At 37.0% G+C, this 27,860-nt stretch overlaps 1 protein-coding gene across 1 annotated transcript in view; it reads right to left on the bottom strand.

The window, feature by feature from the left end:
- CABCOCO1 (ciliary associated calcium binding coiled-coil 1) overlaps positions 1-27,860 on the bottom strand; it is a 120,493-nt gene that overhangs the window by 67,688 nt on the left and 24,945 nt on the right. The window contains exons 4-5 of the mRNA XM_007448637.1: positions 20,291-20,435; positions 15,624-15,696 (exon numbers count right to left, since the gene is read on the bottom strand). Coding sequence (XP_007448699.1) covers positions 15,624-15,696; positions 20,291-20,435 — 218 coding nt within the window. The remainder of the gene's footprint in view (positions 1-15,623; positions 15,697-20,290; positions 20,436-27,860) is intronic.

Raw genomic sequence — 27,860 nt, 5'->3', positions numbered from 1 at the left:
CATTACATACAATATTAACACTCTTATGCCTTTCTTCCACCCATGCTGAAATTTTATTTTTAGAGTGTGTTTGATTTTTGTCTATGGTGTTCCCCTCCCTTCCTTCTTTTTTCTTCATTCTTTAAAATACGTGTCCCTCAAACAGCTATGAGGGAATAATAGATTTGGGTTGGCAGAAAAAATGTTGAAGAGCATTTTAGGCAGCAGGAAAAGCTTACTTCAAGGCAAAAGTAAGTAGAAAACCTGTATGAAAAGACCAACCTAGCTCAATCAGAGACCTGGTCACAGAGGAACTGATATTAATGTTAGTGGGCCAACAGATGGAAAGACTTGAGTGACAGGTTTAAGAGTTTAGGTGCCATGTGATCTGTGATGGAAACCATCTTTAAATTATGCTCCTGCCATTTATCAATTATTTTACTAGAGACAGATTCCTTGAATTTCTCTTAAAAGATTTATATTTAGGGAGGGATGATTATTTTTCTGTGCTTTGGAGAAAGACGACTAGAAGTCTGATAAATTGTGTACTCAAGCAACAACCATTTGCTTTAAATGATAGATTCTAAAGTCAGGCACACATGCCAGGCAGAGCAGATAGAGTTATTTTAACACAACAATTTCTGATTGATTTTCTTCAGCAACACCCAATGTGAGCAGGTCAAACTACAAATTACGTCCTGTATGATTTTCCCTTCTAGCAGTTTGCTAATAGGATCATCCAACAACAACAAAAAAAGCCTTTTTCATGATTAAAAACATCATCTGGATAAGTTTAGATTATTTTGATAGGTACATCTCAAGGGTAAACTAAAGAGAAAAATATCTTTATAGCTATGCTTCAGTTGACTTACTCTGTTCCAAAATACGATCAGACACGCAAATGTTGTTTTTGCTTTTTTTTTTCCTTCAAAGGGTGAGTGTTTACATAAGCCTCATATTTTGTTTATTCAGGACACCATAACTTTATAGTTTAAAGAAAGAAAATAAAATTTATATTTCTCTCTGGTTATCTTTCCTCTCAAAAGCTAACATTTTTAAAGTACAGTATCATTAACACCCATAATCTGTGTGGGTTTTGAAATAATGAAGAAAAAAGTGTTTTCTTTATTTTGTTTTTGCTTTAGGAATAAGTGCTCAGAACATAAAATTATATACAATTGACATTCACTGATTTTTAGAGACGTTTGAATTTTCTATATTTGCTGACGTTAAGTGGTATTATTTTGGGTTATGAAAGGCTGCCAAAATATGACTCTAGGCAAGGTAACCACTTAGGTATATTTATCATTCTCTTTAAATATCTTTCTAAGTATGCCATATTTATAATAATCAGATTCTGCTACAGTACCACTTGTGAAAACAGGGACTCCACCAATGGCTGTGCCAGCTGTGTAATGTACAACTCCATTAATCACACAGACCACGATGTGAACGGTGCCCCCTGGAGTTGTGCAAAGGGGGACTTTATGAAAATGTCCATGTTATAAGGTAAAAGTCTAAAACATTAAGTATTTTGGCCTAAACAGTTAGAGGTAAAATTACATCTATTACATTTTTAAATTAGGAAAACTATTAAAGCAGACTTAATCTTATGAAGTTTTATATATTCAAACACAAATATGTATGTGTGTATGTGTGTCTGTTTAAATACCTACATATAATATAACCTTTGAAAGTACAAGTGATCCAAGATTTGATGTGTTGTCACTTTGGTGAAATTAAACTGAATAAATATTTTTTAAATGTGCTATTTATACATAATTCATGATGTCAATTATATTTTCTTAGGGAAAATTGGGGATGTTATAGCACAATACCAGATTTTTAATCTATAAATGACTTTTCAGCTAAACCAAGTTTATACTTAAAATTAAAATATGGCAGCAACACATTTGTAAAGTAATTTTATGGATCGAGAGTTCACCTACTTTTATTCTATTCAGTCTTTAATTTTGTAAACATCCAGATGATAACTCTCTATCTGTCAATATGTTAGTATGGAAGCATGTTTATATGCCTGCACTTAATTTACAAAATGTGCCTCACTACTTCTCAGGAATGAACTAGGGAACGATTTTATTATTGTACAAGTAATGCAATGTGGATGAAGACATCCACACTGTAGAAGATTAACATAAATCTGAAATGTACAGAATAAAATGTCCATCTTCATATCCTATCCAACTCCTACTGTTTCACTCACTTGCCCAAAGGTATGTCATGTTAAAGATTAGTTCAAATCCTTCTAGCCCTTTGAGTCTTTACTATCATTTACCTTTTTTAAAAAAATTATTTATTTAATTTATTTATTTTTGGCTGCATTGGGTCTTTTGTTGCTGCACACGGGCTTTCTCTAGTTGTGGTTAGCAGGGGCTACTCTTTGGTGCGGTGTGTGGGCTTCTCATTGTGGTGGCTTCTCTTGTTGTGGAGCACAGGGTCTAGACATGCAGGCTTCAGTAGCTGTAGCACGTGGGCTCAGTAGTTGTGGCTAGCGGGCTCTATAGTGCAGGCTCAGTAGTTGTGGCACACGAGCTTAGGTGCTCTGCGGCATGTGGGATCTTCCCAGACCAGGGCTCGAACCCATGTCCCCTGCATTGGCAGGCAGATTCTCAACCACTGCGCCACCAGGGAAGCCCTTTCCTATCATTTAAATGCATATGCATGTCTATTTATTTTCATGTTTATCTGCATTTAAAAATAAATGGAAACACTATTCATATTGTTCTACTTCTATACTTTTTTCACTAAACATATGTTTGAGATCTTAAGATAACCATACATCAGGATCTGTTGGATTCCTTCTAAAGACTGGATAGTTTTCTATAGTGTGATTATACTTCATTTTATGTAACCATTCCCCTTCTTATTCACTTTCTGAAATTATTAGCTGTTATAAACCATGCTTTGATGAATATCCATGAATAAAAAGCTTTATATAATATGAGTATGTCCAAACAGATGATTCATATAAGTAGATTTGGGGAGACAAAGGATATTCCCATTTGATTTTGCTAATCTGCTCTCCAAAATGACTTTATAAATTTAACTTCTCATCAACCTCTCGCCATAGAGTTGTTGTTTTCTTGCATCTTCATTAATACTGGCAGTTAATCAATCTTTTTGTTATGAGCCAATACTATAGTTGAAAAATAGCTTTTCTTTTCTGTAGTTCCTTGATAAATAGTAAGGTTAATTATCTTTATTTCTGTTCATCTGTAATATTTACGGTCTGTTCAAATTCTTTGCCATGTTTCTGTTGTCTTGTTTGTCTCTTATTCTCTAAGAACTATTTGTACATAAAATAATTTTGACCTTTAAACATTAGTTTGCAAAAATCTTCTCCAAGTTCTGTTTCTTTAAAATAAATTTATTTATTTATTTATGGCTGCATTGGGTCTTCGTTACTGTGTGTGGGCTTTCTTTAGTTGCAGTGAGTATGGGATACTCTTCGCTGTGGTGCATCGGCTTCTCATTGCGGGTCCTTCCCTTGTTGCGGAGCACGGGCTCTAGGCTCACAGGCTTCAGTAGTTGTGGCTCGTGGGCTCTAGAGTACAGGCTCAGTAGTTGTGGCCCACGGGCTTAGTTGGTCCGCAGCAAGTGGGATCTTCCCAGACCAGGGCTTGACCCCGTGTCCCCAGCATTGGCAGGCGGATTCTTAACCACTGCACCACCAGGGGTGTCCCCCAAGATCCTTTTTATTTTTTCTTTTTAATATTTATTTATTTGGCTGTGTTGGGTCTTACCTGCGGCATGTGGGATCTTTCATTGCAACGTGCAGGCTCTTCATTGCGGCGCATGGGCTTCTCTCTAGTTGTGGCACGTGGGCTTAGTTTCCCCACAGCATGTGGGACCTTAGTTCCCCGACCAGGGATCGAACCTGAGTCCCCTGTGCTGGGAAGCAGATTGTTAACCACTGGACCACCAGGGAAGTCCCTCCAAGTTCCTTTTTAAAAACATTTTTCTTCATAGTATCTTTATTAAGCCGTTAGAAAAATTTAGGCAGCCAATCATACGACTAAATTTAATCTCAAAATTAAAAAAAATTTCCTCCATATTTTTCTCATGTTTTTACATGAGAAATTTTAAATTTAGCACTTTAAACCAATGGATTTTATTATTCCATTTTCCTCCTCTACTAGCTTAGCATTTATTATTTATGAATGCTTACCCTAGAGATTACAATATACATCCTTATTAAATGTTTATAAATCAGTACTTTTACTTTTCTCAAAAAAATGACAGAAACAAAATACATTAACCCATTTACCTTACCTTCCTTTCAATTTATAAGGTATTATCACTGTTTATTTTAATTCTCTATGTATTTTAAACCACATAAAAATTTTAAAATTCATTTTACTGAAGTATAGATGATTTACAATGTGCTAATTTCAACTGTACAGTGAAGTGATTTAGTTATAAATATATATATACATTCTTTTTCATATTCCTTTCCATTATGGTTTATCACAGGATATTGAATGTAGTTCCCTGTGATATACAGTAGGACCCTGTCGTTTATCCATTTTCTCTATAATATTGGGTTGGCCAAAAAGTTCGTTTGGGTTCTTCCATAACCTTTTACAGAAAAACCTGAGTGAACTTTTTGGCCAACCCAATAGTTTGGATCTGCTAATCCCCAACTCCCAATCCTTCCCTCCCACATCCCATTCCCCCTTGGCAACCACAAGTCTATTCTTTATGTCTGTGTGTTTCTGTTCTGTAGATAAGTTCATTTGTGTCATATTTTAGATACCACATGTGATATCACATGTTATTTGTCTTTCTCTTTCTGACTTACTTCACTCTGTATGTCAGTCTCTAGATTGATCCACGTCTCTACAAATGACCCAATTTCGTTCCCTTTTATGGCTGAGTAATATTCCATTGTATATATATACCACCTCTTCTTTATCCATTCGTCTGTCGATGGGCATTTAGGTTGCTTCCATGATTTGGCTATTGTAAATAGTGCTGCAATGAACATTGGGGTGCATGTGTTTTTTTGAATTATGGTTTTCTCTGGGTATATGCCCAGTAGTGGGATTGCTGGATCATATGGTAATTCTATTTTTAGATTTTTAAGGAACCTCCATACTGTTCTCCATAGTGGCTGTATCAATTTACATTCCCACCAACAGTGCAAGAGGGTTCCCTTTTCTCCACCCCCTCTCCAGCATTTGTTGTTTGTAGATTTTCTGATGATGCCCATTCTGACTGGTGTGAGGTGATACCTCATTGTAGTGTTCATTTGCATTTCTCTAATAATTAGTGATGTTGAGCAGCTTTTCATGTGCTTCCTGGCCATCTGTATGTCTTCTTTGGAGAAATGTCTATTTAGGTCTTCTGCCCATTTCTGGATTGGGTTGTTTGTTTTTTTAATATTGAGCTGCATGAACTGTTTATATATTTTGGAGATTAATCCTTTGTCTGTTGATTCGTCTGCAAATATTTTCTCCCATTCTGAGGGTTGTCTTTTTGTCTTGTTTCCTTTGCTGTGCAAAAGCTTTGAAGTTTCATTAGGTCCCATTTGTTTATTTTTGTTTTTATTTCCATTACTCTAGGAGGTGGATCAAAAAAGACCTTGCTGTGATTTATGTCAAAAAGTGTTCTTCCTATGTTTCCCTCTAAGACTTTTATAGTGTCTGGTCTTGCATTTAGGTCTCTAATCCATTTTGAGTTTATTTTTGTGTATGGTGTTAGGGAGTGTTCTAATTTCATTCTTTTAAATGTAGCTGTCCAGTTTTCCCAGCACCACTTATTGAAGAGACTGTCTTTTCTCCATCGTATATCCTTGCCTCCTTTTTCATAGATTAGTTGACCATAGGTGCGTGGGTTTATTTCTGGGTTTTCTATTTTGTTCCATTGATCTATGTTTCTGTTTTTGTGCCAGTACCATACTGTCTTGATTACTGTAGTTTTATAGTATAGTCTGAAGTCAGGGAGTCTGATTCCCCCTGCTCCATTTTTTTCCCTCAAGACTGCTTTGGCTATTCTGGGTCTTTTGTGTCTCCATACAAATTTTAAGACTTTTTGTTCTAGTTCCGTAAAAAAGGCCATAGGTAATTTGATAGGGATTGCATTGAATCTGTAGATTGCTTTGGGTAGTATAGTCATTTTCACAATATTGATTCTTCCAGTCCAAGAACATGGTATATCTCTCCATCTGTTGGTATCATCTTTAATCTCTTTCATCAGTGTCTTATAGTTTTCTGCATACAGGTCTTTTGTCACCCTAGGTAGGTTTATTCCTAGGTATTTTATTCTTTATGCTGCAATGGTAAATGAGAGTGTTTCCTTAATTTCTCTTTCAGATTTTTCATCATTAGTGTATAAGAATGCAAGAGATTTCTGTGCATTAATTTTGTCTCCTGCAACTTTACCAAATTCATTGATGAGCTCTAGTAGTTTTCTGGTGGCATCTTTAGGATTCTCTATGTATAGTATCATGTCATCTGCAAACTGTGACAGTTTTACTTCTTCTTTTCCAATTTGTGCTACTTTTATTTCTTTTTCTTCTCTGATTGCTGTGGCTGGACTTCCAAAACTATGTTGAATAATAGTGGCGAGAGTGGACATCCTTGTCTTGTTCCCAATCTTAGAGGAAATGCTTTCAATTTTTCACCATTGAGAATGATGTTTGCTCTGGGTTTGTCGTATATGGCCTTTATTATGTTGAGGTGGGTTCCCTCTATGCCCACTTTCTGGAGAGTTTTTATCATACATGCGTGTTGAATTTTGTCAAAAGGTTTTTCTGCATCTATTGATGATCATATGGTTTTTATTCTTCAATTGTTAACATGGTATATCACATTGATTGATTTGCATATATTAAGAATCCTTGCATCCCTGGGATAAATCCCACTTGGTCATGGTGTATGAACCTTTTAATGTGTTGTTGGACTCTGTTTGCTAGTATTTTGTTGAGGATTTTTGCATCTATATTCATCACTGATATTGGTCTGTAATTTTCTTTTTTTGTAGTATCTTTGTCTGGTTTTGGTATCAGGGTGATGGTGGCCTCATAGAATGAGTTTGGGAGTGTTCCCTCCTCTGCAATTTTTTGGAAGAATTTGAGAAGGATCGCTATTAGCTCTTCTCTAAATGTTTGATAGAATTCACCTGTGAAGCCATCTAGTCCTGGATTTTTGTTTGTTGGAAGATTTTTTTTTTTTTCCCCAGTACGCGGGCCTCACTGTTGTGGCCTCTGCCGTTGCGGAGCACAGGCTCTGGATGCACAGGCTCAGCGGCCATGGCTCACAGGCCCAGCCGCTCTGCGGCATGTTGGATCCCCCCGGACCAGGGCACGAACCTGTGTCCCCTGCATCAGCAGGCGGACTCTCAACCACTGCACCACCAGGGAAGCCCTGTTGGAAGATTTTTTTTTTTTTTTTTCGGTACGCGGGCCTCTCACCGTTGTGGCCTCTCCCGTTGCGGAGCACAGGCTCCGGACGCGCAGGCTCAGTGGCCATGGCTCACGGGCCCAGCCACTCCACAGCATGTGGGATCTTCCCGGACCGGGGCACGAACCCGTGTCCCCTGCATCGGCAGGCAGACTCTCAACCACTGCGCCAACAGGGAAGCCCTGTTGGAAGATTTTAAATCACAGTTTCAATTTCACTGCTTGTGATTGTTCTGTTCATATTTTCTATTTCTTCCTGGCTCAGTCTTGGGAGGTTATACCTTTCTAAGAATTTGTCCATTTCTTCCAGGATGTCCATTTTATTGGCACACAGTTGCTTCTAGTAGTCTCTTAGGATGCTTTGTATTTCTGTGGTGTCTGTTGTAAGTTCTCCTTTTTCATTTCTAATTTTATTGATTTGAGTCCTCTCCCTCTTTTTCTTGATGAGTCTGGCTAATGGTGTATCAATTTTCTTTATCTTCTCAAAGAACCAGCTTTTAGTTTTATTCATCTTTGCTATTGTTTTTTTTGTTTCTATTTCATTTATTTCTGCTCTGATCTTTATGATTTCTTTCCTTCTGCTAACTTTGGTTTTTGATTGTTCTTTCTCTAGTTCCTTTAGGTGTAAGGTTAGATTGTTTATTTGAGATTTTTCTTGTTTCTTGAGGTAGGCTTGTATAGCTATAAACTTCCCTCTCAGAACTGCTTTTGCTGCATCCCATAGGTTTTGGATCATCTTGTTTTCATTGTCATTTGTCTCTAGGTAGTTTTTGATTTCCTCTTTGATTTCTTCAGTGATCTCTTGGTTATTTAGTAACGTATTGTTTAGCTTCCCTGTGTTTGTGTTTTTTACGTTTTTTTCCCTGTAATTCATTTCTAATTTCATACCATTATGGTCAGAAAAGGTGCTTCATATGATTTCAATTTTCTTAAATTTACTGAGTCTTGATTTGTGACCCAAGATGTGATCTATCCTGGAGAATGTTCTGTGTGCACTTGAGAAGAAGGTGTAATCTCCTGTTTTTGGGTGGAATGTCCTATAAATATCAATTAAATCTATCTGGTCTATTGTGTCATTTAAAGCTTCTGTTTCCTTATTTATTTTCATTTTGGATTATCTGTCCATTGGTTTGAGGTGTTAACGTCCCCCAGTATTACTGTGTTACTGTCGATTTCCTCTTTTACAGCTGTTAGCCATTGCCTTATGTATTGAGGTGCTCCTATGTTGGGTGCATATACATTTATAATTGTTATATCTTCTTCTTGGATTGATGCCCTGATCATTACGTGGTGTCCTTGCTTGTCTCTTGTAACATTCTTTACTTTAAAGTCTATTTTATCTGATATGAATATTGTTACTCCAGCTTTCATTTGATTTCCATTTGCATGGAATATCTTTTTCCATCCCCTCACTTTCAGTCTGAATGTGTCCCTAGGTCTGAAGTGGGTCTCTTGTAGACAGCATATATATGGGTCTTGTTTTTGTAACCATTCAGCAAGCCTGTGTGTTTTGGTTAGAGCATTTAATCCTTTCACGTTTAAGGTAATTATCAATGTTCCTATTACCATTTTTTTAATTGTTTTGGGTCTGTTTTTCTAGGTCCTTTTCTTCCTTTGTGTTTCCCACTTACAGAAGTTCCTTTAGCATTTGTTGTAGAGCTGCTTTGGTGGTGCTGAATTCTCTTAGCTTTTGCTTGCTGGTAAAGCTTTTGATTTCTCCATCGGATCTGAATGAGATCCTTGTCGGGTGGAGTAATCTTGGTTCTTCCCTTCCATCACTTTAAATATATCATGCCACTCCCTTCTGGCTTGTAGAGCTTCTGCTGAGAAATCAGCTGTTAACCTTATGGGAGTTCCCTTGTATGTTATTTGTCATTTTTCCCTTGCTGCTTTTAATAATTTTTTTTAAATTTTTGCCAAATTGATTACTATGTGTCTCGGCGTGTTTCTCCTTGGGTTTATCCTGTATGGGACTCTCTGCACTTCCTGGAGTTGGGTGGCTTTTTCCTTTCCCATGTTAGGGAAATTTTCGACTATAATCTCTTCAAATATTTTCTCTGGTCCTTTCTCTCTCTCTTCTCCTTCTGGGACCCCTATAATGTGAATGTTGTTGCATTTAATATTGTCCCAGAGGTCTCTTAGGCTGTCTTCATTTCTTTTCATTCTTTTTTCTTTATTCTGTTCTGCAGCAGTGAATTCCACCATTCTGTCTTCCAGGTCACTTATCCATTCTTCTGCCTCAGTTATTCTGCTATTGATTCCTTCTAGTGTAGTTTTCACTTCAGTTATTGTATTGTTCATCTCTGTTTGCTTGATCTTTAATTCTTCTAGGTCTTTGTTAAACATTTCTTGCATCTTCTCGATCTTTGCCTCCATTCTTTTCCCAAGGTCCTGGATCATCTTCACTATTATTATTCTGAATTCTTTTTCTGGAAGGTTGCCTATCTCCACTTCATTTAGCTGTTTTTCTGGGGTTTTTCTCTTGTTCCTTCATCTGGTACATAGCCCTCTGCCTTTTCATCTTGTCTATCTTTCTTTGAATGTGGTTTTTGTTCCACAGGCTGCAGGACTGTAGTTCTTCTTGCTTCTGCTGTCTGCCCTCTGGTGGATGAGGTTATCTAAGAGGCTTATGCAAGTTTCCTGATGGGAGCGACTGGTGGTGTGTAGAGCTGACTGTTGCTCTGGTGGGCGGAGCTCAGTAAAACTTTAATCTGCTTGACTGCTGATGGGTGGTTGGGTTCCCTCCCTGTTGGTTGTTTGGCCTGAGGCAACCCAACACCAGAGCCTACCTGGGCTCTTTGGTGGGGCTAATGGCGGACTCTGGGAGGGCTCACGCCAAGGATTTCTTCCCAGAACTTCTGCTGCCAGTGTCCTTGTCCCTATGGTGAGCCACAGCCACCCCCCCCACCCCGCCTCTGCAGGAGACCCTCCAACACTAGCAGGTAGGTCTGCTTCAGTCTCCCCTGGGGTCACTGCTCCTTTCCCTGGGCCCCGATGCACACACTGCTTCGTGTGTGCCCTCCAAGAGTGGAGTCTCTGTTTTCCCCAGTCCTGCCAAAGTCCTGCAGTCAAATCCCACTAGCCTTCAAAGTCTGATTCTCTAGGAATTCCTCCTCCCGTTCCCCAGGTTGGGAAGCCTGATGTGGGGCTCAGAACCTTCACTCCAGTGGGTGACCTTCTGTGGTATAAGTGTTCGCCAGTCTGTGAGTCACCCACCCAGCAGTTATGGGACTTGGTTTTACTGTGATTGTGCCCCTCCTACCGTCTCACTGTGGCTTCTCCTTTGTCCTTGGACGTGGGGTATCTTTTTTGGTGAGTTCCAATGTCTTCCTGTAGATGATTGTGCAGCAGCTAGTTGTGATCCTGGTGCTCTTGCAAGAGGGAGTGAGAGCACATCCTTCTACTCAGCCATCTTGGTTCCAATCTCCCTAAAAATTATTTATTTTTTAATAAATTTATTTATTTATTTTTGGCTGCAATGGCTCTTCATTGCTGCTCATGGGCTTTTCTCTAGCTGCAGTGAGCAGGGGCTACTCTTTGTTGGGGTGTGTACGCTTCTCATTGTGGTGGCTTCTCTTGTTGTGGAGCACAGGCTCTAGGCATGCGGCTTCAGTAGTTGGCACGTGGGCTCAGTAGTTGTGGCACACAGGCTCTAGAGCGCAGGCTCAGTAGTTGTGGCACATGGGCTTAGTTGCTCTGCGGCATGTGGGATCTCCCCAGACCAGGGATTGAATCTGTGTCCCCTGCATTGGCAGGTGGATTTTCAACCACTGCGCCACCAGGGAATCCCTCTCTTATGACTTTATTTTCCTCAACTGCTTGTTGATTTATCTTTACATTAGATGATTCTGGTTCATTTGTCTGTGGATGCTTGCCATAGCTTGCCTCTAGAGACTGTAGGGGAGGGGTAAAGAATGATGGTAGTTAGGTGTGCCAGTAGCTTATATTCAGGGTGTACTCACCGTCCCTTCTGAACATCAGTGGCCACTCTAGAACTGCCCTTCTCTTTGGCATCAATGTCCACAATGGTTTCTTTAGCTTTGGAGCAAATGTCATGGAGTCCCAGTGCTCTACATAAGCAGCAGAAGGTAAACGGACTAAATGGTGCAGTTGCTCTACTTGCTTTCATTATTTTCCCCCTAAAGCTTCTCCCATTTCTTTATCAATTGAGGATGCCTAAATAAATGTGCATTAACTCTGTAGCATCTTCTCAGTACATATGGGGCTGTAGTTTCATCTAATCAGTAATCTGTAATTTTAGATGTCATAAAAGCTCTTATCTACAGCATTATGAATTTTGAAAATTTTGGTCTTTTATGGGATTTTAGATGGAAGAGGAGCTGTACATGTGTGCTTAGCTCACTCTTTTGATAAAATCACTATTCTCTTTTGCAAAAGTTCTTCCTGCTGCTTTTGGGGACCTATTCATCCTCTGTCATCCATTCAGTACAGTCAACTTGGGTCTTCTAATAACATTACTCCTCTGGCCATAGTGACTAATTGAGAGTGGATGACACAAGCACAGACAATAATACTGGGAGGAAGAATGTCTCTTTCTTTTGGAGTTGCTAAACTGGAGCTGCCTCTTTCACGTCTACCACCAGCTGAAGGAAGCCTGTCTGCAGTAGAAGGGAACAAGGCCCTTCAAAAAAAAGAAATGAAAAAAGTCTAGAAGAGATGAGAGACTGAACCACGTGCATGCATACACACACCCACATGTATTTACATACACACTCAATAACACTGTTGACTACTTAGTCCAGCTTTCATCCCCTGCATTTACCAATTAGTGATCTAATAATATACCCCTCACTTTTTTATTAATTATTTTGAGTGGAATTCCTTTCACTTGCACCAAAAATATAAAATGCACTTCTGGCTAACTCATTCACAACCTTTATATTTCCTCTTAGATTTCACTTGTTACTGGAAACCACCCTATTTTATAATTACTTATGTAATCATCTCTCTCCTCTCATTTGACAATAAACTCCTTGAGGACAAGAATCATTGCTCGTCACTCTGTACCCCTAGAACTTAGCACAGGCCTAGAGCACAACAGGAACTGGATAACATATGTGGAATAATGAATATATAATTGTTATAGCTGCATCATCTCATTTTAGTAGATGCCTGGCAGTAGATACCTGGTTAGAACCATGACTTAGGGTATCTGCTATGAGTTTTTTGACCATCATCATTGCTAATATCCAATAGCGTTCTTTGTGTGCAAATATTCACTGTTTCTTCTAGTTTTCAAGTAACAAAAGCAAAGGACATAGCAGTTTCCAAGTTTCTGGTGGGTCCTTAAGGCCAAAGAAAAAATATATTCCTTAAGGAGATTCTGGTTCCCTTACAGTTCTTAAGTCTGTGCATCTGTGGTCTAATTGCATTGTCAAAACAATAGATTTGGAGAGCTCCTGGCTTGGGTGCTTAAAAGGGAATCCTCATCTCTATAAGTAAAATAAGTGTCACACAGTACTTCATCCACTAAGATGGCTACAACTACAGGTATCTGCTGCCTTCATTTTCTGCTCCATTCTGTCATTATTCTAGCTCATTCTAGTTGTTTACTGCCTTTTTCAATGTATATTGTGAACAACACTATTATATGCGAACCATTGAATGAACTACAACACATGCTGCTTACAGAACTATACCTATTAGATTTCTAGATTATGAAAAATCTCAGCTCAAGAATAATGACTTACCGAAAATATGGCCTCTAAGGTGTAACATGAAATGTCTTGTAAAAGGTGAGTAGAAATTGCTAGAAACAATTGTTAAATTCAAAAATACAAATTCAATTTTCTATAAACTAAAACCCAAGAAAAGTATGAATATGATTTATTTATGTTCTCTATTAGTAATTAGAATTAATATTTAGCCATTGTTCTTAGAGGCAATTTACATGTTTTCTTATAATCATCTATCCACAACTAACAAAGAAACTAAATTTCATCAGTGTTATCTACCTTGAATGCTTGCCTGAGATTTAAATTTGGAACATTTATATGGCTGTTGTATGGCCCTTGTTTGGTTCCAGAGCCCTGAGGTCAGTATGAATAACTACATTAGTGGGGCAAGCCTCTGCTTCCTCTATGCAAGTTTGTTAATTTAAAAAAATGGTATTTGCACCAAAGGTTATCAGACACTTCTAAAATGCCATAAAATATAGTATAACACTTGCTTTGGTTAATCCTTTAAAATTCTATGAACGGGTTAATTCTTTAAGACCCAATATCCCTTCCTTAAGGACTTTTTTTTTAATAGCTCTGGTCAGCTTGGGGAAAATACAAAAGACAATAGAAAATAAATGAGCCAATCTTTGCTTTCTCCATTTTATCTTTCCATAAGCATAAATGTCACCTAAATATAACCTTACAATGGAGAAGAAAGGCACGATTGTGTAATTAACAAAGGGAAAAGGGAGTTCTTTATGAAACTTTTTTCTTGATGATTCTAAATGTCTGCATATGCTGCTACTGAAGCCACTATCATTTTCCCAAAGTTTTGCTGAATAGATGAGATAGGATTGTATTCCTAACAGATAATTACTGCAATGCTGTCACACTGTATGATGTAATTCTGACATGGAAACGTTGTCAGTGAAACTTTGTCAAGTGACACCTAATTTAAGCTACAGTATGAGGATACTGCAAAGAAGAAACTTTAAGGTAAGTCAAAAGCAAAAAGGGTTCCTTGTTTTCCTTCAGCTCATTTAAAAGGCCAGCATTAGAACAAGTACCCAAGTGGAGACTGAGACACAGTGACTGAGGTATTTAATGAAGTAAGCAATGTATAAACTGCAGAATAACAATACTAGGGAAGACAGAACATTTGGCACGTTCCATCTGGTTCTTAATATCAGGGAAATTATAAAGATAATGTAAATATCCCCTTATTCACTTTGTTTATTTTTTAATAAATTTATTTTATTTTTTATTTATTTATTTTTGGCTGTGTTGGGTCTTTGTTGCTGCACACGGGCTTTCTTTCATTGCGGCGAGTGGGGGCTACTCTTCGTTGCGGTGTGCGGGCTTCTCATTGTGGTGGCTTCTCTTGTTGTGGAGCATGGGCTCTAGGCGTGTGGATTTCAGTAGTTGTGGCCCACGTGCTTCAGTAGTTGTGGCTTGCAGGCTCTAGAATGCAGGCTCAGTACTTGTGGCACACGGGCTTAGTTGCTCCGCGGCATGAGGGATCTTCCCAGACCAAGACTTGAACCCGTGTCCCCTGCATTGGCAGGCAGATTCTTAACCACTGCGCCACCACGGAAGTCCCATCCCTTATTCACTTTATGTCTGACCACGGCCATTCCCATCTCCTATATTTCTAGGCAATACAGCCTCCTCAAGCAGTTGAGAATCTAAGGAGTACTTCTGATGGCATCTTTAGCCTCCTTAAGATGTTCTCTTACCCAGGATTCATTTCTAGTAAATACATATATGTGATTATATGTAAGGCTGTTCAAAAGTATCTTTAAGTAGACCATTTCTTGTAGAACTGCTATTATATCACTGTCACTGAATCACTTATGTCATATTAAGAGGGGTTACTAGGTCCTGCATTATACTATATGCTGTGTAGAAAAATAGCACATGATCCTTGCCTTCAAGGAAATTACAGTTGGATTATGTTAACTATATCAATCCACAGGAAACAATTAGAAAACCATAAACATGGTGCAGATTTACATGCTTATTGGTGTGCTCAGAGTAGCCAGTATTCAGCAGAAAGAGATCAACTGGAATAAAATAATAGAACATGATTAAAGAGTTTGTCTAAGCCCTTCCTTTGAGATGTGATGCAATTAAGGAAGGTCTGCTTCATTGAGGAAGTGGGATTTGAATTAGGCCTTAAACAATGAGTACACTGAAAATAAATATGAAATTAGAAGAGATTTAACAGAATTAATTTATCTCACTTTTCCTGATTTTATTTGTATGAAGACGTACATACTCTATCCAACTGAGCTTTGTCAAATAATCCATAAATACATAAAGTATACATGATTAACAATGCCTTTAATGCCAAAAGACAGCTTACTTTCTAATCCAAAGCTCACTCTATGTAATTATTCTTTTTGCAAACTACTAGTTGGTTATATTAACACTTGAGTAATCTTGACAAGAAGTTGCTTTAAGCTGTTAAAGATCCAGATGCTGATCAGCATGCATTAAGTGATTCAGCTTAATTGGTTCCATCTAGATAAATTACTTACCTCAGTTCCTATCACAATTTCTTCCCTGGCAGAGAAGAACAGAAATTCATACAGCTTGTAGTGTTGAAATAAGCTGAAATACAAAATAAATGTGGAAAGCTGATACATTTATTTCAGGAAAATAGAGCAAATATGTAAGAATATTTATTACAGGAAAGTTGTTTGAATTGACTAAGCTAAAGACATTAAACACTAATATGAAGTTAGCCACCTCCTTTACTCCAAAATAAGTTGCCCAGAAATGCTAAGAAATTAAAGGTTTATTTTTTTGAGACACTGACAATATAACATAGTACCTAAATTAATATCAGTAAACTAATCTGTGATGAGTGGATAGGTTTGGGGTAGATTTCATCTTGACTTTTCCTGGCTCACAACCAAATATTGCACTGCCTCTAAATAACACCAAACTTCACATTCTATTTCATGTTTTGCTCCAAACTGGAGTCAATTTCCTCTCATATGAATAGCACTGAATTCTATAGGCTACTTCCATATCAATTACTTCTCACATTCTCAAACTGTTTCAGGATTAAGGTAATTTCTGATAACACCCGAAGAATGATGCAACATTAACTGAAATACTTTTTAGATGAATGATTTCCTTGAAGAATATTCCATTACACATCAAGGAGAAGAATTAATTTGAGAAAGATAATTTCTTTAGTTCCTACCCGAAAGACTAAATGGTCAGTGTATAAAAACTATAAAGAACTAAAAGAGCTTAAAAATATATAGTTCAAGTAAGATTAAAGATTTCAGCAATGTGTTACTGAGAGTTAAAAATTTACTGAAGGGTTGACTTCTAATATCCTGTTTGTGATAATATTTGAATTTTTCTAATTCTCTTCCTGCTGTTTGGGAAAATTAATAGACTTATAATACAGCAAAATGCCGAAGAACAAAAAATTATCTTAGTGGTTTCTCTTTCACTCTGGTGCCTTTTGCTATTTAAGAAAATTGATTTTAATATAACTGAGAAATTAACATTTGCAAAATGTAGCTACAGAGCATGTATAATAATGGCTTCTCCTGAATGCTGTAATGGATCAAAGTTTCAATTCATTTGAAATCAACGAAGAAATCCTCAGGCAGCTGGGTCTCTCTGAGTTATATTAGCAGTTGATCTCACTACTAACACAATCCATTAAAGTGATGGATATACAGACTCAGTCATGGTTTGTTTTGTTTTGTTTTGTTTTTGACTACATTCAAATTAGTCATCAACATACAGAAAACTAGCTTAGCTTTTGACATTACTTTGATTTGTTGGCTAGAAAATACAACAAGATTAGTGAAGTTTGATGATTCAATGAAGCAAAATAAATTCAAACTCTCCTTCTCTTACATTGGTTACCTAGAGAAAGCTTCAAGGTTAAAACTATTACATTATCAGTAACTGACTTTGAGTAGAAAAATTGAAGACTGTAGAATATTTTGGAAATAGCTTGGCTTCTTCTCAGTTAACTAGTCTAAAACTTTCCTTTCCCCATCTTGTGTCACACAACGAAGTCAATTCATAAATCTTCCTTCCTGCAATTTCATAATCTTTCCACGTAATTCCCCTTATTGCATACAGTTATTAGATTATCCCATACCAAAAAAGAAATTCACTTCTTACAACCAAAATAAAATGCATGACTTGGATGCAGTGGCCAAAGATACAGGGTTGGGCAAGGCCAGGACTACAGTGAGACATACAAGGGGAGGGGGGGCCACCAAAGGGAGGCACTTACTCAGGGGCAGGTCAAGTCATACCACCATTGCTTTGCTCTGGTCCCCACCAACAGCTGGGGTTCTCTCACATTACCAGGGAGGTATTAAATGGCCTCACATGGGAACAAAGTGACACTTCTGTTATGGGAGTGTATTTTTTCCCTCTTGCTTTGGACTCCCAGCTGACTCAAGCCCCTAGATTATTTTTGTCAGACATCTTGTCTTGGTCCTAAATCAAAGGGAGACTACTCAGAATGAAAATGGTCAAGACATCTGGCTCCAGGCCAGGAATGACATTTGTGTGAAGAGGTGTTCTTTTTTTGTTTTTGTTTTTGTTTTGCGGTATGCGGGCCTCTCACTGTTGTGGCCTCTCCCGGTGCGGAGCACAGGCTCCGGACGCGCAGGCTCAGCGGCCACGGCTCACAGGCCCAGCATGTGGGATCTTCCCGGACCGGGCACGAACCCGTGTCCCCTGCATCGGCAGGCGGACTCTCAACCACTGCGCCACCAGCGAAGCCCCTGAAGAGGTGTTTTATAAGTGTTTTCTTATATTGAGTATATGCCTGTGCACTTTACCTTCACCTGATTTCCAGGGTATACATAGAATATACAATGACAGAAATGTCCTTGAACCAGATACATGTCTAAATGACGTCTTATATTAAAAAGCTATGTATATGTTGCATAAGTAGATTACTCAGTAGCAATGCTGGGGAGGAATTTTGGTATTCATTTTTTCAATTCATAGACACAACATGGAATATACAGTGTAGACTCTATTAAGAGCATCAAATGAAATTTCCATTTTTTTAAGCTTTATTTATTTATTTTTAAAATTTTTGGCCACACAGCATGTGGGATCTTAGTGCCCTGACCAGGGATCTAACCCATGCCCCCTGCATTGGAAGCATGGAGTCTTAACCACTGGACTGCCAGGGAAGTCCCCGAAATTTCAATTTTATTGTCAGTTAAGTTTCATGTGCTATAGGTCATGTTCCAAAATGTGCACTCCCAAAACTGACTAGGGCTTTCACTGGTTGATTAAACTTAATTATCAGGTTAAACTGAAAAATGGTTATACTTTTTTTGATAATTGAGCTAGCTTCATATTTAGAAAACTTTGCAGTCATTAAAATGAAAAGTATTATATGATTTAATTGACATTAAACTTGCATTTGTGGACACACGAGACATTCTGAACAGGTGTTGCAGAAAAGCACATTTCTCTTTACACAACTTCAGAATCAATTCCAGATATCCTACTTACCAGTTGATATTTTAATTTCTGTGACAGAGACACTTAAAACATGTAATTTCTTTGAAATCACAACATAAAGATTAAACACCATAAAAGCTAGTTCTGATTTACTTTATTTGACTAAACTTTCAAATATTACTTTTTTTTTTTTTTGGAGAAGAAAGACTAGGTATTTTTGGTGTGTGAAGTTACCCTGGTTAGGGTCAAAAGGTGACTAACACTGACATCCCCTCTTCACTTAACCATTTTCTGAATGTCAATAAAATGTCAAGAAATACGCTGATGAACATTGGTCCAGAAAGGTGATATGAAAGAGAAAAGAGCTGCCATCTTTCACCATCTAGAAAGCGCATGGGTTTTGCTGCTGTGGTTAACTATCAGTCCTGGTGCCCATTATAAAACCCTTGGGCTGAGAGCTCAGCTGAAAAATGTATTCTGCAAGAGAGACCTGGAAGGCTCAAATGGAGAGAGAAGGGAAAGAAGGATGCTCTACAAATGTGCAGAGAATTCCCCCTGCCCAGTGATTTCCAAACTCTGATGGGCAGAAATACCTTGGGGAACAAGTTCTCCTCCAGCTCTGGGTTTCCACTCCCTTCCCTCCCCCGCATACAAGGATCTCCCTTTAATTGATATGAAGACTACTGTGGCTTTTAGTGAGAGACACACATTAGGAGGTATACTGTAACATTAAGAAGTCGTATTATATCAAATGTTATTACATAAAAATATATCATACACCATTATTAATTCATGCCAGAAACCAGTATATAAACCTTATCATATTAAACACATTAGTGTTTTAAAAACTTCCAGGCTACAACCAGGATCCTTGCCAAGCAAATCATGAGCATGTCTAGACCATCATACAGCACCATTTATTTTAGAATTGTAAAACTTAAAGTTGGAAAGTACTGCAGTATATAGTAAGAGAGGAACAAAGAAATTCTGCAGAACTTTTAGTTAGGCAAAAGAAAGATTTTTACCAACTCTTGTTGAAATATTTGCTAACTTAAAAAATGTCCCTTGGGAGAGATGCAAAACTCTAATGCAGACCTTGTGACAGATCATATAAAAAGACAGATTTCTTAGTTCAACAATGAAGAATCACTGTAAGAAAAATACTTTCCCTCCATCCACCATCATTTTCGAAGCACAAAGAAAGACTTAATGAGTTTAATTGGTCAATACTACAAATATTTCAGGGTATATAATAAATTTGAGGAAGTATGTACATAAATCTCTTCAATTTCTAATACAAAGCATTTAAAATAAACGTTTAAATGGAAATGTTACTCTTTAAAATGTAAAATTTTAAGGTCAAGGTCAACTACCTGTAGTATAGTCTATTGTAATCAAATCTGAATAATCTGAAAGAATCATTTGATTAATAAGAACAGTATTATTTAGAGATTCATAGAAAAAATTCTTAGACAAGAATTATAGATCTAAATGAAATTATGCTTATCAAACATAAACTTCTTTTTAAGAATGCAAGGAAAGGCAAAATGTTCAATGTCCTGGTTTTTATTTATTGGATGGATGATTTGAATATTATCTAATTATCGGTTGGGTTAATTACTGCAAAAATTTTGTAAATGTCTAACTTCATTAAAAATTGAATTAGCTTCTATTTAATAGACATTTTCTAGAAAACATAAAGTGAAAACTAAATGCTACTGAAAAAAGTACATACCTGATTTTCAAGTAATCAACAATAGCATTGGCTTGTTTTACATCAAAGATATTCCATTCCTCATTTTTTTGTGAATGGGATGGTCCTATTTCAGCCATAACTTCTCTGAGCCATTTTATGCTGTCTTCTAAGGACACATGCAGTGCTGAAATAAAATCCAAAGAAGTCTAAATCATTATTTTCATAGATGTTTTGGCAACAAAATAACCCAAGACGTCCTTAATGTGCAACAATTCCATTTTTCAGTATTTGTGAGGACAAATGGTAAAACTATTGCTGTTTGTTTATGCTAATAATTACATTTTATGTAAAAGAACAGGAGCTTATACACCCAACAACTGTAAATTACCTTAATGCTACACAATTGTCTAAAGAGTTTGTTTCCATTTTAAGAACCCTCAATCTATCTAAAGATTACTTTAGAATGGAAAAGAAAATTTTTTTATAATTTTAGATTAAGAGTATAGATAGAAATGACACAAGGTTGGTTGGATTAGCTGGTAAGGAAGGCCTACAAGGTAGACTCAGCCACTGTAGACAGCAGAACCAAACCCAGAGCTGAAAATGTAAATGAACAGAGTCAACTAACACTCGGCTTTAGTTGATTGTTACCATGTGGGAATTTGGGCCTGAAGATTTTCAGTGGATGCCAGAAATATGGACTTTTATGTAAAAATCAAGATTTTTTTTTTTCTTTTCCAAGCTACAGACATAACTTATGTAAGCTGTTTCTCAAATGTATGCCTGATGGTGGTGGTGAGAGCCAGATGATAGTGCAAAAAGAGTGACAGTGACACCACTTTGCCACCATTACCAAAAATAAACAAGTCAATGATTGTGGTCTATTCTCTCGCAATTAAAAGCAAACAAACAACAAAGCAAAACTATCTTCTAAGGCATCTGTCTAGTTGAAAAAGAAGTAGATAGGTGTCAAAAGCCTTGGACTTAAATTTTATAACGTGTATAATACAAACATTAACCTCCATCTTCTTTTCATATTTTTACTTGTGGCAGGCAAATATTATTAACAACACACACACAGCTCCCTGCATCCTGAGGAGAATCCAGGTAACTGGAGTGTCCAAACTGTCCTTTGCTGACAAGTGAGGGGTGTATGGACACGAAACCGAACAGCATGGAGGTGGAGAGTTGAAAGGCCCTAGCAAAAACAAGGTTGGATTGGTTGCTTGGAGGGGGTGATTGTCAGCTGGTGGCCAGGATGAGGGCCTGGGGGAGAACTGTGCTGAACAATGTGAATCCCATCTTCCCAATCCCAACCAAACTTCTGTCTCTCTTAGGAGACCATTAGTAAACTTTTCATGTCTTGTTAATGGGGTGGCTTTTTCAGGGAGGTAGAAGGGGAGAGTGCAGAGGAGTTATGAGAACACAGGCTGATTGTCAGATCCAATTATTTCTGGGTTACATAGCTTCTCTTACTGGGATATAAATGCTAGGTCCCCAAATTACTAATAAAATGACAGTGAAGTAATTTAAAATTTTGGAAGACACTATAAACACCAACTTGTAATTTGTTTAGTCTAGATTCCTTTCTATGTGTAGGAATTAGAAAAGCATAAAACTATATAACAATTAAAATCTGGTTTAATGAATGACAATTAGTCCAATTCTCATGGCCTCCTTCCAGATCCTGTTTTATGTCTGTCAGATACATATAATTATTACTGGATAACTGGGCTTTCCTGTATCATTCTAAGTGGAGTTCAATTATTACTTAATATTTCTTTTTTTTTAAATTTATTTTTTAATTTATTTATTTTTGGCTGCATTGGGGTCTTCATTGCTGCACGCGGGCTTTCTCTAGTTGTGGCGAGCAGGGGCTACTTGGTTGCGGTGCATGTGCTTCTCATTGTGCTGGCTTCTCTTGTTGCGGAGCACAGGCTCTAGGCGCACCGGCTTCAGCAGTTGTGGCTCTCAGGCTCTAGAGCTCAGGCTCAGTAGTTGTGGTGCCCAGACTTAGTTGCTCTGCGGCACGAGGGATCTTCCTGGACCAGGGACTGAACCTGTGTCCCCTGAATTGGCAGGTGGATTCTTAACCACTGCGCCACCAGGGAAGTCCCTATTTCTTTTTCTATGATAAACTTCTTTTGAAAATAGTAAGAGTAATTTCAGAAATGAAAAATCTGTTGGATAAAAGCAATTAAGAAATGAATGGATTAAAAATCTGAATCATTTTATTAATAAAATGGTATTAATTAGAAATGCAGAGAAAAAATTTAGATGATTCTAATTCTAGATGTGATTATACTTATCAAGCACAAAAATAAATTTATATTACTATTTCCTTATGTTAAAATATAACTGACTCTTTAAAATTGTTTTTCTATGTCTAATGTCTTTCTACAGATAATGGCTTTAAAAATTAGGAAAGTTATCATTTCACTTATCTGACTGAAATGTTTGCCCTTTTAAAAATCACATTTAGTGATGTGATTAAAATATGAAAGACTAGACCAATTAAATACTAAGGGCTGTTAGAAATAAAATTTATCCTTGAAAATTTAGGGTAATGAAAGAACATACTAAACTTATAATTAGCTGGAAGATTTAGATTGGTACCTCATAACTGCCATTTACTACCTAGGTAATCTGAGTTTCATTTTCCTTATCTGTGAATGAGAATAATACCAATCCTCAAAATAATAGGGCTGTTGTGAAGATCAAATAAGGAATGCATGGGAAACTCTTGGTAAACTGAAAAGATACATATACATTACATGTATATAGTGCTTTCTAGAATTTAGCCCAAAGCCAGGCACATCTCATGTAGTCAGGAGGATGGGCTCTCGCTCTCTGGGGTTCAGATTTTACCTCTCTGAATCTCATATATTCTTCTCATTTTTAAAATGAGGAGAATAATGGAACTATCTTATAAGACTGTGCATGAATTAAGTGCAAAAGTATTTGGAAAGCAAATGGCATTGTGAGTGACACAAGTTAATTCTGTATAAATGTTAATTATTATTATTATTATTATCATTATCATCATCATCATCATCATCATCATTCCTGTTTGGAGGAAAAACAATTCAACTTCATAGAACTAAAAAGCATTCTATGGTTATTTACCACATTCATGTTATACAGAGGAGAATCAATCTTGGCCCATCGACCTAGATAGAGGCCAAATGCCAAGTCTAATACTCTACATCCTGTCCTTGGTCAGGCCCTGGAAAAACTGAAACTCAAAATGTATATTTTTTTTTTTTTTTTTTTTTTTTTATATGTGGGCCTCTCACTGTCGTGGCCTTTCCCGTTGCCGGACGCGCAAGCTCAGCGGCCACGGCTCACGGGCCCAGCCGCTACGCGGCATGTGGGATCCTCCCAGACCGGGGCACGAACCCGTATCCCCTGCATCGGCAGGCGGACTCTCAACCACTGCGCCACCAGGGAGGCCCCAAAATGTATGTTGTTAAGGGACTTCCCTGGCGGTCCAGTGGTTAAGACTTCACCTTCCAATGCAGGGGGTGCAGGTTCGATCCCTGATCAGGGAGCTAAGATCCCACACGCCTGGAGGCCAAAAAATCAAAACATAAACCAGAAAGCAATATTGTAACAAACTCAGTAAAGACTTTAAAAATGGTCCACATCAAAAAAAAATATCTTAAAAGAAATACATATATACTGTTAAGATAACTACAAATTCTACGTTCCATAATCTTTTAGTTTGATCTACTTTGATTCCAGGTGGGTTGTCTGCAGAATATCTTGCGGATAATGTAGCACAATCTGAGACAAGGGATAGATCGGAAACCGAGTCAGTATAAAGTAACAGTCCCCACACTAGAATTTTATTAGTAACCGTCGGCCACACTACAGCTCACAGCACAAACTGTGCTCTTCGGTGCTTTTTCTATGAAGATGTTGCCGGATGGGATGGGAGTGCTCACTATGTGCTCAGGACTCCACCACCTTAGTTTAAGTATAAACATACTCACCTCCTTCCCTGGCACACTTGGCTAAGATTACATTCTTTCCTTATGGTAACTATAACCTTGTTAGGTCGAAAGGTTTGAGAGGATTTTTTTTTTTTCTGCCAGAAGGAAAACTAGATCCCTTGCTTTTTTCCGGTTAGGTTTTACATACGTACTTTCGCTCTCTCATAGTTTATGAGTACTTGGATGGATCGTGGTCAAGTTTTAAAAATTCATTTTTGAACTGATATCAACAATATAAAGTTTCACATAAAAGAAATTTTCATAAGTTATGTTATGGAAAACATTTAAAATGGAAATCTCTTGTCAAATTTGTAATGTGAGATCCATGAAATTTTTCTACTTTCCTTTATTCTGTTTCTAGTATGTGAATTCTCAGCTCAGAGGTTGCAAAGCTTAAGACTGTCCATGTCATGTGTTTCTTTTTACAATTTAATTCATAGATGACATATTCACATGGTTCAAAAAATATATGTGAAGGTGTACTGTGAGAAGACTTCCTCCAGTCCTGTTGTCCATGTGCCCAGTTCCTATACCCTTCGCACAGAAAATTTTATTAGTTTTTTCTGTATTCTTCCAGCATTTCTTTGTATATATAACAAATAAAGACATAGATAAATACTAATCCTGTTTTATAAACAAAAGAATACAATTCTGCACCTTACTCTACTCAGTAACAACATATGATACCTAGAAAACCTTCCTCATTCTTTCCTTTTTTACCGCTGCACAGTATTCCAATTTAGGAATAGGCTAATCCCTACAGGTAAAGTTTTAATTTTGGAGTAGTTTTAGATTTACAGAAAAGTTGCAAGAATATCACAGAGAGTCCCCATCTACCTCATACACAGTTTCCCCCATTGTTAATATAGCTATGGTACATTTGACACACCTAATGAGCAAATAGTGATATATTATTATTTAAGTTCACCCTTTGGATTTCTTTAGTTTTTACTGAAGTCTTTTTTCTGTCCCAGGATCCTCTCCAGGACACATTACATTTAGTCGTCACGTCTCCTTAGACAGCACAGTTTCTCAGATTTTCCTTGTTTTTAAAGGCTTCGACAGTTTTGAGAAGTACTGGTCAGATATTTTGTAGTATATTCTTAAATTTGGGTTTATCTGATACTTCTGTCATGATTAGACAGGGGTTAAATGTTTTGGAGAGGAAGACTACAGTGCCATTCTCATCACATTATATCTAGGGTATTGCTATTTAACCTGGCTCATCACTAGTGGTGTTAGCCTTAGTCACCTGGCTGAGGTTGTATCTGTCAGGCTTCTCTACTATAAAGTTACTATTTTTCCCCCTTTCCACACTGTCCTCTTTGGAAGGAGGTTTGCAGCCCTCACTTAAGGGGTGGCGAATGGTGTTCAATTTGTTGAGGGTGAAGTATCTACATAAATTTACTGGGAATTTTACATGGGAGATTTATCTCTTTTACCCCAGTTAATTATTTATTCAGTCATTAATTTCCATCAGTATGGATTCATGGATGTTAATTTTATACTTTGGATTATAATTCAATACTATGTTATTTCATTCAAATTATTTTAACTTTGGGCACTGGGAGCTTTTTCAGTTGGCTTCTCTATTTATTTGACATACCCCCATCATTCTGTTTTTTTTGGCACTTTCTTTTGGCCACTACAAGATATCCCCAGGCTCACCTTTTATGTTCCCTGCTCTAGGTCTACAATCAGCCATTTTTCTAAGGAGTCCTGGTTCCTTTTCTTGGAGAATGAAATTATAATCCAAGAACTGGGTCCTGGGTGGTATGCTCACTGCCACTGGATGTCATGGCTTTTTGGCCCTCTTTGTGAACAGAGCTAAGAAGTATGTGTATATATGTGTTTACACTTAACTATACAACTATTCATCTGTATATCTATTAAATTAAACAAGAATTCACACTGATGTTTTCAGTTGATGTGTCTAATCTTTTGCTTTTTCAAACATTACAGCAAGTAATGACTTTACATACATGTCAGGTTACACATGTGCCAGTGGATATGCAGGATAAATTCCCAAAAGTTGGATTGCTAGGAATAGACAATACATTTGTCAAAGAGACAATACATTTGTAAATTTGATAGACAGCTGCTAACCTACATTCCACAAGGGGGTTTTTACTTCCATTAGACATATAGAGAATACTTGTTTTCTTACAGCTTTAACAGCTGAGAATGCTACCAAAATTTTACAGTTTTGTCAATTTGATATATGACAAGTGACATTTCTGTATAGTTTTAATTAACATTTTTCTTATTATCTTTAAGGCTGAACTTTTCATTTGTTTAAGAATCATTTGTATTTCTTTAGTCATATCCTTGGCATACTCTTCTATTGCACTATTGGTCTTTTTCTTCTTGCTTCTGCATGCTCTTTTTATATTACAGAACTTAATTGTTTGTTGATGTCTGAGATGCAATGTTTTTCCCAGTTTCTAATTCTTATTTTATTTTGATTTTGGTATTTTTTCATTGCAGACTTCTGCCTTTCATATATCAAATTTAACTATCTTTGTCTTTACGGCTTCAGAATTTTGAAGCATAATTATAAAGGTCTTCCCCATCCAAGGCTATAAATAAATTAACCCATGTTTTTCTCTAACATTTTTATGGCTCCACTTATTTTCCACTTAAGGGTTTGATCCATTTGGATGTATTCTGGTTTATAAACAAAGACAGGTTTGAATCCAATTTCATTTTATTTTTTTCTTGATGGATACCCAGTCGTCCCAGTATTATTTATTGAATAATTATCTTTTCACCACAGATTTGAAATGCCATTTTACCAAATACTGAATTCCAGTGATTGGGTCAACTGCTTAACTTTCTGTTGTGTTCCTTTGTTCTATTTAGTGATTCACCACTGTGTCCAAATACTTGAGATTTTATAACACTACTACTAGTACTACTACTACTAAGATACGCTAAAGCTTGTTACACTTTTAAAAGACAGTTTTTCTGGCTATTTCTATTTCTTTATTTTCCACATTTTTTTGTCAGAATCACCTTGCCTAGTAACCCACCCCTAGGCTAAAACATTAACAAAAAACTGTTGGCATTTTTATTGGCATATTCATATTATAAATTAACTTGGTGAGATTTAGCATTTTTATGATGTTAGGCTTTTCAAAGAACATTGTAAGTTTTTTCCAAATGTTAAAAACTTCCTTTGTGGCTTTAAAATTCTTTGAAGTTTTCTTCATATAGGGCTTGCACATTACTTTTTTAAAAGTTTATTCTGCATAGTTTCTATTTCTTGTTAGAGCATATATATTTTCTTTCACTAAATCTTTTATCTTTGTTTTCATACATAAATATTATTAAAAATTATAAAGTGAAATTGACTTTTCCTTTTGGTGTACAGTTCTATGAACTTAAACCCTTGTAAAGATCATGTAACCACCACTACAATTGTGATACAGAACAGTTACATCACCTCAAAAAACTCCCTCATGCTATCCTTTTATGTCCTCTTCTCACCCCAACCTCTGGCAAACACTCATTTGTTCTCCACTGCTATAGTTGTGTCTTGTTGAGGATTTCCCATAAAAGTAATGATACAGTATACAATCTTTTGAGACTGGCTTCAACTCAGTATGATGCTA

Source organism: Lipotes vexillifer, unplaced genomic scaffold, assembly GCF_000442215.2.
Source record: "Lipotes vexillifer unplaced genomic scaffold, Lipotes_vexillifer_v1.1 scaffold331, whole genome shotgun sequence".
Classification (NCBI taxonomy): Eukaryota; Metazoa; Chordata; class Mammalia; order Artiodactyla; family Lipotidae; genus Lipotes; species Lipotes vexillifer.
The sequence above is the reverse complement of the archived record's forward strand: the minus strand, read 5'-3'. Positions and strand labels throughout refer to the sequence as shown.